The sequence below is a fragment of the Ascaphus truei genome, chromosome 9 (assembly GCF_040206685.1).
Source record: "Ascaphus truei isolate aAscTru1 chromosome 9, aAscTru1.hap1, whole genome shotgun sequence".
Classification (NCBI taxonomy): Eukaryota; Metazoa; Chordata; class Amphibia; order Anura; family Ascaphidae; genus Ascaphus; species Ascaphus truei.
Genome location: NC_134491.1, coordinates 9,199,885 through 9,213,092, shown reverse-complemented (window position 1 = coordinate 9,213,092; position 13,208 = coordinate 9,199,885). Strand labels below are relative to the sequence as shown.

General features: G+C 42.3%; 1 protein-coding gene across 6 annotated transcripts in view; it reads right to left on the bottom strand.

Moving 5' to 3' along the window:
* The window catches only part of SLC25A21 (solute carrier family 25 member 21), a 349,268-nt gene that overhangs the window by 157,692 nt on the left and 178,368 nt on the right, over positions 1-13,208 (bottom strand). For all 6 annotated transcript variants that reach the window (XM_075613316.1, XM_075613317.1, XM_075613315.1 and 3 more), the window contains one exon: positions 5,696-5,744. In XM_075613316.1, coding sequence (XP_075469431.1) covers positions 5,696-5,744 — 49 coding nt within the window. The remainder of the gene's footprint in view (positions 1-5,695; positions 5,745-13,208) is intronic.

Sequence of the window (13,208 nt, the reverse complement as noted above, 5' to 3'; positions counted from 1 at the left end):
GGCTCTCAGATAAGGACAAGGTGGGATACGCGTAAAGAAAACACTTGATTGACAAACACTTCCCTATTCTAAACATAGGCAACTAGTAATTACTTTTCAAAGAAACAAAATAAGCCAAACATTTGCCTTTGACACGGATAGATTGGTTTAAGGAAGTCAATTACATTGTTAAATTGTTCACAGAATGCATTTTGGCCGGCTATGTGGAATTGCACCTTTAAGCTATATATTTGGCAGCATTCGTTCCTGCTAAAAACATAGGAAAAAATTACAGAAAGAGACACAGACCTAAATACATTATACAGTTAAACAGGTGGGCTCAAACCTCCCACTATAACAGAACGTGTCTCTAACACTATATAATTCAATACCTTTATGGTATATCCCTAGGAAAAGAATTGGCCATACATTGGTTTTCCACATCTTATTACACGTACCTCTTTTAACTCATTCTATTGACAATTCCCACATCACAAACTGGCACAGCAGGGCAAAGTGCTTTGATACATTAATGCACATTAACAATAACAATAACTCTTAAGGGGTTATTCACATGGTGTTAGTTTCTGTGGGATAGTGCCAGTCGGGGGACTTCAATCCCGTTCAATAAATAACCTGCCAAGTTACTGAAAAAAGGAAACATGAGTCCTCTGATACAGCCTTGGTGCAAAGAGCTTACAATCTATGCTGCATTTTCCAAATAACAATATTACGATAAACGATTTAGGGGCCTAGTCTGCAGGGTGTCCCCACTAAGAGTCACGGACCATCGTAAACATTAACACAAGTCTCTCGTTTCACAGGTTGCTTTTGCACGAAAAGAGTTGGTAGTATTTTGAATACACACGTGGTAGTATTGTCAATACAGCTGATCGTTTATTTTTTATTCAATTGTGAAAACGGTGTCATTCAAAATAGTGCTTTCAACAGCACGAAGAGTCTTTATTGTGGAAACTTATATTGAAAGAAAATCCTTGTAACAATGTCGTAAATGTTTTGCCAAGAATCATCAAGAAAGAGCACGGCAACGAGTGTTACACAGGAACTTGTTACCAGATGGAGAGAAACGGGTTCAGTCTAACAAGTAAATACACGTGCCTCTTTTAGTGTGGACCCGGCGGTTTTTGGGTGCAAGTCAACAGGGAATTTTGTTAAAAAAAGACCCAATCGGCAGCCTAGGCGCCTTAATCTCGTGCATTGCTGCATTCTCTGCCAGCCAAGAAATAGTGTAACAAAGTGACAGCAGAAGTAAAAGTGCAGAAGTGGCGGGGTAATATGGAAGGAAGTGTGTTTGGTGGGAGGGTGATGTTTTCTGAGCTATTTTTCTATGTTGTTTCCTATCGAGATTTGACATTTACTGAAATAAATACCTTAATGCCAATTCTAAGACAAATGTCTGACACAGACTTCAAGAACAAAGGTACATAGTGACACTGTCGAAATCATGGTACCATGTCGCAGTCTACATTATTTTTACTGTTAACAATGGTCTGGAATTTTACACCTAAAACTCTAAAATGTGAACCAGCCAATATTGTTGAACTGTAAACCTAGCACGGGCACGAATAACTAAGAACACTCACCAGATGGGACAGCAGAAGAAAGATAAAATAATGTATTTCAACCTAAAAGTCTAAGGGGCTTATTCACTAAATCTTGATAAGTGGCTTAGAGCACTATAAATGACCTTATAGTGCGATATTTCCTGTGTTGCTATTCACAAAGCTCAGATAACAGGGCAATATCGCACTAAAACGGCTTTTTATAGTACTATAACACTCTGGCTAAAACAAGCCGTACGATAAGCCAAAAAATGCCAGAAATCTCATTTTTTTTGGCCAGAAACTGCTATTCACTAAGCAGTGATAAGCATACAGTATTATAAAAACTTGCAATATTTTGTCGCTGAAGATATTGCAAGATGCATAAAAGCAGTTTCTTTTAGTTTTACTACATCTCTGGGGGTCCCCGCATCTCCGGGGGACCCCGCGGGTCTCTGGTATCAATCCTATGCAATAAAAATAAAACTGCAGCCAGTTTAATTACCTTAGCGGCTAACCATTGCGGCTAAGGTAATTGAAGGGTTAAATAGCAGGCACTGCTTTGTTGTTGGTATAGGGGGTGGGTGAAGCTTGCAGTTGCCGCAGGGTGGGTGTTTAGGCTTTGCGGGAGGATGGCAGTAGAAGTTAACCCCTTCATTACCATAGCGGTTACAGCCGTTAAGGTAATGAAGGGGTTAACCCCGCGCACTACACTACCGCAATGCCTAAACACCACCCTGGAGTAACTACCACATTCACCCACCCCCCGTACCAACAACAGGAATCGTTTAAAGTGCTATTAACCAAAGATGGTTAGTAGCGCTTTTCCCCATTCAAAAAAACATTAGAGTGCAATACATAAATACAACCCCACGTCAGGGGCCTTATATAAGGCCTGTCCCATCTCATTTGAACCCAAGACGACGACGGGGCAACATCCGCCCCTATTTGATTGGATTACAAGTAAAGAAGAAAAGAAATAAGAAAACCAGAAGACCATCGGCTGCATTGTGTCCAGGATCAAGACGTTCCTGCTGCAGTCGGAATCGGAGGGTTAAGACATCAAAGGTAAGAAAAACATTGATTGTATGTTAGTTTTGTATTTTTATTGTATTATTTATTTATTTTTAGGTTGACCATCGACTGCCAATGTGTTTATCTTTGCCCATTTCGGCTATAGATAAGCACCGTGACAATGTTTTGTTTTAATTGTTATGTGTTGTATTTTTGGTGCTTGTTTTTATTTAATTGTTTGTATTTTTGGGGCATGTTTATATTTAATTGTTTTTATTTTGGGGGCATTTTTTTATTTTTAGGTTGCCCATTGACTGCCATAGTGGCAAACAATTCCCTCATTATATGGGCATGGTGTACCACTGTGCCAATCATTGGATTTATTGGCAAATGCTTGTCTGATTTAAATGTAATGTGTTTTATGCCTTTTTTTTTTTTTTTTAGATTGCCAATCCATGCTCATATTGGGGGCATGGTTTACCACTTTGCCAATCAAAGGGTAGCGGGGGGGTTGCCCCGGGGAGGGTGGTCAGGCTGCTTGGGTGCGTAGTGGGGGAGGGTGGTTAATCCCTTAATTACTATAGCAGTTACTAACCACTAAGGTGATTAAAGGGTTAGTGACCAGAAGTTTTTTTTTTTTTAAATGTAATGTTGCTGCCAACGGAGGACGATGATGAGGACGAGGAGGAAGACAAAGACAGCCTTCGTCCTGGCAGGGGTAAATAGAATTTTAATTTACTTTATGCTTGCTGGTTTTATTTTTAATGGGCAAATGCACTATTATCCATATCTGGACAATAGTAATTTTGCCCATTACTGTACTGTATGTGCTAGGAGGGGTGGAGGGGGGGGTGTTTTTGTACAGGGGGTGGGTAGGTTGTTTATTGGTATTACCATAGCGGTTACTACTGCGATGGTAATGAATAGGTTAACCCCTCCCGCAACCTTTCTGGTAGGCCTAACCACCTATCCTGGGCCAAGTACCCCCTTCACTCACCCACTTCTACCCCCAATAAACCCGCTACTATGCCTTAACTCCTTCATTGCCTTAGCGGCTAGGTGCTAAGGTAATGAAGCTGCTTTAATGTGAGTGTACGGGAGTAGGGTACAGGAGCAGGGGGTTTCTGGAGCTGAACCGCATTGATTTCAGGTCTGGGGACCCCCTGCTTCCCGAGTTACAGACCCCGGTATGGGTGCCGGTATCCTCACAATGTTTAAATCTCCCGGCCACGTGACGTGGAAGATGTAAACGCACAGGAGCTATTGGCACCCCTTACCGTGGCCTAACTCGGGAAGCAGGGGGTCTCCGAGGATGAAATGAATGCGCTTCAGGTCAGGAGAGTCCCTGCTCCCGTACACTATTATTAAAGTGAATATTTAAACTTCACGATCGCCTGTAAGGGCCGTGCATGGAGACGCAGCGTCTCCGGGCAGCTTATCGAGGTTTAGTGAATAGGCCCCTAAGGCTTAGACTGTAAGCTCCTTGGAACAGGGAGCGCTTACCAACTATTGTGTTCTAATGCATACATAGATGGTAATTAGTTTGTTATCCGTGTTATTGTCTCCCTCTCCCTTTGTAATGAACATGCTGGCGCGTTACAAATAGATGATAATTCCCAAATCATTGACTGAGTGGATAAAATATGTACTGGAAGAATTAACAGTGTGTTCATGGTGAATGCGTGATATTTATACACTGTATCTTGTTCACTTCCTTATTGACATACTTGAAGTCAATCCCTCTTCATTATTCACAGTCTATGAAACCGGTATCTTGTGAACTATTCCAAGAAAGAAATATATACCGTGTGTTATTCGGTGAAACAGATCTGGAGCTCAGTAAAACCACATTTGCACTCCTGTGTACTTAACAGATTCAGCTGACCTTTATTTCACTTTACTATAACCAATTAATCAAATGTATACATGCCAAAATTCAGCCAAGCTGTCCGCTCGTTATAACGTGTAATAGGGTGGGGTTTCGGTGATGAGTGACTCTTAAGGGTAAGCAAGCGAGTCAGAATTGAGGATTTAAATTTCAATACTTCAGAAAAGTTAGTAAACCAGTCATTTTCTTTCCTTTAACCAGTTATTTCACCAGTTACTGTATTTCACCAGTTGTTGTATTCCACTAGTTATTTCACCAGTTACTGTATTTCACCAGTTGCTGTATTCCACTAGTTATTTCACCAGTTGCACCCAACATTTTCAGGAAATGAAAATGCTGAAAGCAGTGTCACTGCCGGTTCTCCGGGTACATTGTTAGGATACATTCATTCTTCATATTCACTGGCTTGCCAGCAGTTGTGTTGGTGGTTTGCCTATTTTTCTCCCTGAAATGCGGGTAAATACAATGATCATAATAACGACTTTCTCCTACTGAGGATGTGAGTCAGAGCGTTGTGCAAATGGAAACGCCCATTGCCAGTCCCTAACATCTAAGGGACGTTTTTAATCCATCTGTTATTATTGCATGTATTCAAATGGTTTCATTTTTTCTGGACAGTACAAATGGGCTGAGCACAAGAATCTGCTGTACCGTGGGTAATTTTGGTACGTAAAAGCCCTAGATCTCTATTTCTCTAATATACACACATGTTCACATCCTAGTATCCGCCTCTTGTGATATTCTGCTAGTCGCTATATCCAGGTGACTCAGGCATCAAAAATTGATTGTAAGCTCTAAGGTGCAGGGACCTGTGCATGCAAAAAATGAGTGCTAAACAAGGGGGAAAAAAACTATTATATGTAAAATCCCATTTTGTTGAAAGCCAATACATAAAAAAAAGTCATTAGAACATGTGTGAAAATTAAAATAAGAGATGCTATTTCCCAAGCATGTTGTGTGCCTAAAGCCACTGCAGATCACAACTTCACCTGCACAAAAATATACACTAGTCAGTAATGAGTCACAGGCTTTGCATGCAGAGAAGAAATTCAGTGCAGCTGTGATCAGGTATTTCACACCTTTAGCTGAACTTTCACCCGAGATGCCACTTGCATGAAAGAAGCAGAGTGCTGTGCTGAAAGTGATCGGTGGATTGGGAAGGGGGGACATGCTCTGACACCCACTGGGACCAGCAGCTCACAGGTTGGGCTCATGGCCAACATCAACACAACGTGTTCCAGCAAAGACCTACCGAGTTTTCACCACATCCAGCGGGTGCATCAGGCAAATTTCTACGAGACCTGTGAGGGAAGAGAGGGAGAAATAAATGTGAGGCAAGAGATCATTACATTATGTACCAGCCCAAGCAAAAGCTTTATAAGACTTTACATACTGTAGCTCACCTACATTGGCACAGAACTGCCAAAGCTTCAGAACGCATAGATTTGCAGTGCTGCTGTCCCACACTGTGTATTTGGTAAGGCAGTGTGTGTGTATGTGTGTGTGCAGGTTTGCAGTGCTGCTGTCCCACACTGTGTATTTGGTAAGGCAGTGTGTATGTGTGTGTGCAGGTTTGCAGTGCTGCTGTCCCACACTGTGTATTTGGTAAGGCAGTGTGTGTGTGTGTGTGTGTGTGTTTGCAGTGCTGCTGTCCCACACTGTGTATTTGGTAAGGCAGTGTGTGTGTGTGTAGGTTTGCAGTGCTGCTGTCCCACACTGTATTTGGTAAGGCAGTGTGTGTGTGTGCAGGTTTGCAGTGCTGCTGTCCCACACTGTGTATATGGTAAGGCAGTGTGTGTGTGCAGGTTTGCAGTGCTGCTGTCCCACACTGTGTATTTTGGTAAGGTAGTGTGTGTGCAGGTTTGCAGTGCTGCTGTCCCACACTGTATTTGGTAAGGCAGTGTGTGTGTGCAGGTTTGCAGTGCTGCTGTCCCACACTGTGTATATGGTAAGGCAGTGTGTGTGTGCAGGTTTGCAGTGCTGCTGTCCCACACTGTGTATTTTGGTAAGGCAGTGTGTGTGCAGGTTTGCAGTGCTGCTGTCCCACACTGTGTATTTGGTAAGGCAGTGTGTGTGTGCAGGTTTGCAGTACTGCTGTCCCACACTGTGTATTTGGTAAGGCAGTGTGTGTGTGCAGGGTTGCAGTGCTGCTGTCCCACATGGTGTGTTTGGTAAGGCAGTGTATGTGTGTGTAGATTTGCAGTGCTGCTGTCCCACACTGTGTATTTGGTAAGGCAGTGTGTGTAGGTTTGCAGTGCTGCTGTCCCACACTGTGTATTTGGTAAGGCAGTGTGTGTGTGTAGGTTTGCAGTGCTGCTGTCCCACACTGTATTTGGTAAGGCAGTGTGTGTGCAGGTTTGCAGTGCTGCTGTCCCACACTGTGTATTTTGGTAAGGCAGTGTGTGTGCAGGTTTGCAGTGCTGCTGTCCCACACTGTGTATTTGGTAAGGCAGTGTGTGTGCAGGTTTGCAGTACTGCTGTCCCACACTGTGTACAGTATTTGGTAAGGCAGTGTGTGTGTGCAGGGTTGCAGTGCTGCTGTCCCACACTGTGTATTTGGTAAGGCAGTGTGTGTGTGTGTGTGTGTGTGTGTGTGTGTGTGTGTGTGTGTGTGTGTGTGTGTAGGTTTGCAGTGCTGCCATCCCACACTGTGTATTTGGTAAGGCAGTGTGTGTGTGTGTGTGTGTGTGTAGGTTTGCAGTGCTGCCGTCCCACACTGTGTATTTGGTAAGGTAGTGTGTGTGTAGGGTTGCAGTGCTTCTGTCCCACACTGTGTATTTGGTAAGGCAGTGTGTGTGTAGGGTTGCAGTGCTTCTGTCCCACACTGTGTATTTGGTAAGGCAGTGTGTGTGTGTGCAGGTTTGCAGTGCTGCTGTCCCACACTGTGTATTTTGGTAAGGCAGTGTGTGTGCAGGTTTGCAGTGCTGCTGTCCCACACTGTGTATTTGGTAAGGCAGTGTGTGTGCAGGTTTGCAGTACTGCTGTCCCACACTGTGTACAGTATTTGGTAAGGCAGTGTGTGTGTGCAGGGTTGCAGTGCTGCTGTCCCACACTGTGTATTTGGTAAGGCAGTGTGTGTGTGTGTGTGTGTGTGTGTGTGTGTGTGTGTGTGTGTGTAGGTTTGCAGTGCTGCCATCCCACACTGTGTATTTGGTAAGGCAGTGTGTGTGTGTGTGTGTGTGTGTGTGTGTGTGTGTGTGTGTGTGTGTGTGTGTGTGTGTGTGTGTGTGTGTGTGTGTGTGTGTGTGTGTGTGTAGGTTTGCAGTGCTGCCATCCCACACTGTGTATTTGGTAAGGCAGTGTGTGTGTGTGTGTGTGTGTGTGTGTGTGTAGGTTTGCAGTGCTGCCGTCCCACACTGTGTATTTGGTAAGGTAGTGTGTGTGTAGGGTTGCAGTGCTTCTGTCCCACACTGTGTATTTGGTAAGGCAGTGTGTGTGTAGGGTTGCAGTGCTTCTGTCCCACACTGTGTATTTGGTAAGGCAGTGTGTGTGTGTGTAGGTTTGCAGTGCTGCTGTCCCACACTGTGTATTTGGTAAGGTAGTGTGTGTGTAGGTTTGCAGTGCTGCCGTCCCACACTGTGTATTTGGTAAGGTAGTGTGTGTGTAGGTTTGCAGTGCTGCTGTCCCACACTGTGTATTTGGTAAGGCAGTGTGTGTGCAGGTTTGCAGTGCTGCCGTCCCACACAGTGTATTTGGTAAGGCAGTGTGTGTGTAGGTTTGCAGTGCCGCTGTCCAACACTGTGTATTTGGTAAGGCAGTGTGTGTGTGTGTGTGTGCAGGTTTGCAGTGCTGCCGTCCCACACTATGTATTTGGTAAGGCAGTGTGTGTGTAGGTTTGCAGTGCTGCCGTCCCACACAGTGTATTTGGTAAGGCAGTGTGTGTGTGTAGGTTTGCAGTGCTGCCGTCCCACACTATGTATTTGGTAAGGCAGTGTGTGTGTAGGTTTGCAGTGCCGCTGTCCAACACTGTGTATTTGGTGTGCCAGTGCATATATGCTTATTTGCAGGGCTGCTTTCCCACACTATATTGGGTAGGGCAGTGTGTGTGTAAGCACGTTTTCAATGCTGCTGCTGCTTTTACTGCGTATTTGATAGGGCAGCGTGTATGTATTAAAGCTGCAGTTCAGGCAATATCCTGCATGTGTGTTTTTTTTAATAAATCAGTTCTGTAGTTAGAAAAAATACTTTTAGCATTTTCTGTTTTAAAAAAAAACAACTATGAAAGACCAATTTTCTTGTATTCTATTTTAACAAGCATGCGTGTTCCTATAGCAACGATTTACATTCCCCATATTTAAAGATGTCGCCAAACTTTGCCGATCAATAGACGGAGAACGAATTGACCGGCAGCTATGCAGTTCTTTAGGTAATTAGAGATTGCCCACGTGAAACTATTGAAGTAAAAAAAAATTCCTGAGCCAATAAAATCAGTTGTGACGCCTAGTACATAGGCGAATCTGAAGACCTGACAGAAATTTCCGTCAGATAATTATTTTTCATTATGCCCATTGCATGATGGCTGCAGTATTGTCTCTTGAGTTAACACCAAATGAACAAAGGTAAACACACACTCACAAATACAACTAATGCACCTTAATATGCTCAATGGACATTACCATGTGGAAACTGTGTTGGGAGTGGAACAGGTCCGTGGTCGGTGCCAAACAAGATCCCCAGCAATAGATAGAAAAGAATAATAAACGTTCCTCAAATAAAAGTAAGACAGCCTCCCTTATTGAAGCGGCAAAAATGAGACGTATCAATGTTGTACACAGACGCTCTCTGAAAATATCCAGTGTGGTAATATGTAAGCAGTTAGAGGGTCGCTTAGGTGTCTGGCAGGGTCCACACACGGGGCTAGGACCAGACCGCAAAGACCACCGACCAAACGAGTTTCCGCAGATCTTTCCAGCTGCCTGTGGATACCTGCCCAGCTGAAACACCAAACTACCAACCTGGCACAATCCCCAGAAAAAGCTTGATTGATTAAAGGGATACTCAGGAACTGGACAGCTGCTTGGAGATAGGACTAAGCGTGCTGCCTGCCGGATAATTTGACATAAATCTAGGAGCAGGAAAGGCAGTGCACAGCTGAGAGGTGCAAAAATGGGGCAGGAGAGCACAAATAGAAAAAAGGTCTTTATTTAGTTCACGGATTAAAAGAAAAAAGTGGAGGACCACTGGGTCTCTCTTACTTTTAAGAGGGGGGTTACACTAATCTTTACCTTCTGAGGTTACGATGGAAACCTTTAGATTGCACTGGGGAGCTCCATATTAACCGTCTAAAGCGTAATATTTTAAATACTTAGATCTCTTGAATGGAGCATTAGATTGAAACAAATAAAAACTGTGTTGCAAAGAGCAAGAAGAGATGCTCTTGAAGTAATAAAATACAATGCAACCAAAAAATACCAATCAGCATGGGCTGCTGCATATATATTATATATATATATATATATAGTTATACGTTACCGTTCCAAGGATTGGTAAACAAGAGACAGCACTCAATGTTGAAGATCAAAGTGTATTAGTGAAAGCAAAAATACATCCAGAAACCCAACGTTTCGGTCCTACAGAATGGGACCTTCCTCAGGGGGATACAAAGGGCCCCTTTGTATCCCCCTGAGGAAGGTCCCATTCTGTAGGACCGAAACGTTGGGTTTCTGGATGTATTTTTGCTTTCACTAATACACTTTGATCTTCAACATTGAGTGCTGTCTCTTGTTTACCAATCCTTGGAACGGTAACGTATAACTACATTCTCTATATGGGACGTGCACCTGTGGCTTAACAGCACCTATTGGAGTGCCAACTGCCTTATCTGACTATATATATATATATATATATATATATATATATATATATATATATATATATATATATATATATATATATATATATACAGTGTCAGTGCATCTACATTATAGTTCATAGTATACCACTTCCCTACACGTTCCCTTATTGTTCACTTTTGTACCACCACTCATGCTTTTGCCACTGTAGTACTCTGCACTGCGCATACCACCGGACCCTGCTCATCTGTGCATGCGCCGGGCTATCCTCTGGGCAACCGGTGAACGTGCTATCACTGCACATGCGTCTTCCAAGTGTTGTACTCATTTGCATGGGCTGCACTTGTGCGCATGCGCCCAACAGTTACTCTGACTACCAGCAGACGCTCCGCTCCTGCTCGCTGGACGGTTGCTAGGGACACATTGCTCCAAGTGTCTCGCAGACTGGGATGCCCCATGACGCAAGTAAATAACTAGACTTACATAAGCTGCTTTACATATGGCGTCATTTCTGGCAGGTTTTTTTTATTGTTTGATTGCTGATGTATTTCACGGTCTACTACCTGGGGGTGTGTGTGTGTGTGTGTGTGTGTGTCTGTGTCTGTGTCTGTGTGTGTGTGTGTGTATATATATATATATATATATATATATATATAATGATGATACGAACCAATCCAAAGACCAGTAAAGAGACAGCACACCGCACGGGGTTAATCCAAAAATCTATATTCACAACATGAAATACACGTAAGCTAACGTGGGACTAGCATCTGCTATTATAACCTTTTCTACTGCAGGGTGCTGACTGACCTTCATGTGTATATATATATATATATATATATATATATATATATATATATATATATATATATATATATAGTCAGTCTCCCTTTGCATCTCCCTGAGGAAGGTCCCGTTTTTGGGGGGACCGAAACATTGGTCTAGATGTAACCCCTTGTTCACCAAATACACATATGTTATCACATTACGCTTGAGTGCTGCCTCTTGATTGCCTGCCTTCGGAACGGTATTATATATATATATATATATATATATAGAAGAGAGAAAAAAGAGGCGCTTGCCACATAGCATAAATCTGTGATGACATTTATTATCAATTGAGAGGTTTAAAATTAGCACACTCACAAACATCCGGGTCCCAACGCATTTCATCACACATGACTTCGTCAGGGGTAAAAAGAGAGTCTAGTGTCCATCAGTGTGTGTATGTATACGTGTGTGTATGTATATATATATATATATATATATATAAAACCAATGTGTACCTATATTTTATCATTTGTCAAAAGTCCATAACGACTTGGTGAATCTACAATGTAGGCCGGTAGATGGAGTCCATGACATCTGGAGTGCCAAGGTATGTCGACCACTTTCTACAACCCTATGTGGTCCAGCTACCATCATACCTTAGGGACACTCTACACGTCATGGATTCTGTCTCGGATATAAAGAGGAAATCCACATAATTATCAGCCACCCTTGATGTATAAGCTTTGTACTCAAATATAGAACATGATAAAGGTATTGCTGCCATCGAATATTTCTTAGGTACAAATAATAAAACTTTCCTTATCTCAACAACAATTTTTGTTGTCATGTATCGGATTTACCCTTTCCCATAATTATTTTTTATTTAATGATATATTTTATCTTTGGGTGTGGAACGGTCATGGGGCCCAGGTTCGCCCCCAGTTACGCAAACCTGTTCATGGGTTTTTGGGAGCTTAATTCCATCTGGGCAAATCCCAAACTGGGGGCAGTCCTGGTGTACTATGGCCATTTGATTGATGATATTTTGATTTGGGAAGGTGAAAAGGAGGCTTTGGAAGGAATCTTTTCCAAATTTGAGCACAATGACTTAGGTCTCAAATTCACTCATTCTATCCACAAGGAATGTATGATCATTTTGGACTTCGTTCTCTTTGTGGATGAATCTCTGAATATACATGCCTACATGCCAAGAGATGTCACCATAAGAAATGGTTTAATAATATCCCTTTTAGTCAGTTTAGTCAAATTAGAAGGAATTGTTCGGTTGAAGTAGATTTTGATCAACAATCCAAAATACTAGTTGATCGTTTTCTGGCTATGATCAATCAATCATCGAAGATTCACTGTCCAAGGCAAGGGCCCAGGAAAGGGTGTTTCTGTTGAATCAATCACGATACAAATCTTCCAAAGGTAATAGTAGTTGATCCGGAGCTATTGGTGGGAAGCCTGATAACTCCAAATTTGGTCCCCCAAAATTCATCACCAAATATAATAATACATCAGCAGCTAAAATTTCGAAAATAATAAATAAACATAATAAATAAACACAGGAAAGTCCTCCATTGTGATCCACACTTCGTTGTAATATTACCTACTAGGGCACCAGTTGTTTTCAAAAAAGCTGTAAATATAAAGAATCTTATATTACTTATTAGACTTAAGAATTCCAAACCATCACATTCACCTTTAGCATCTGGTAATCTCAAACGTATCAGGACTTGATTTATTGTGTTTCAGCATATCAATGTGGGCAGTCATTTTACTTCACATGTTAAAGGGACGAACTGTGTGGTTAAAGGACATCTTGAATGTCAAACCACATATGTTGTATACATGTTATGCTGTCCTTGTGGGATACAATACATTGGGAGGACTATACGTCCTTCCATTGGAAGATTTCTTGAACACAGGAGGTATATCAGTAGAGGTCTCCTTTCCCACAGTGTATCCAGACACTTCAGCCAGCATCATGATAAAAACCCTAGGTTGGTGGCTGTTAAGGGTCTTGAGCATATCCCCCCCCCCCTCTCTCTCTCAGGGGGAGATACATTCAGGACCCTCTGTAAGAGAGAGTCATTTGGGATAAATAATGTGTGTATATATCTACAGTATAGAAATGTTTAATTATAAGATATTAAAGTGGAGTGCATAAGTTGCATTTATGTCTTTTAAAATTTAATG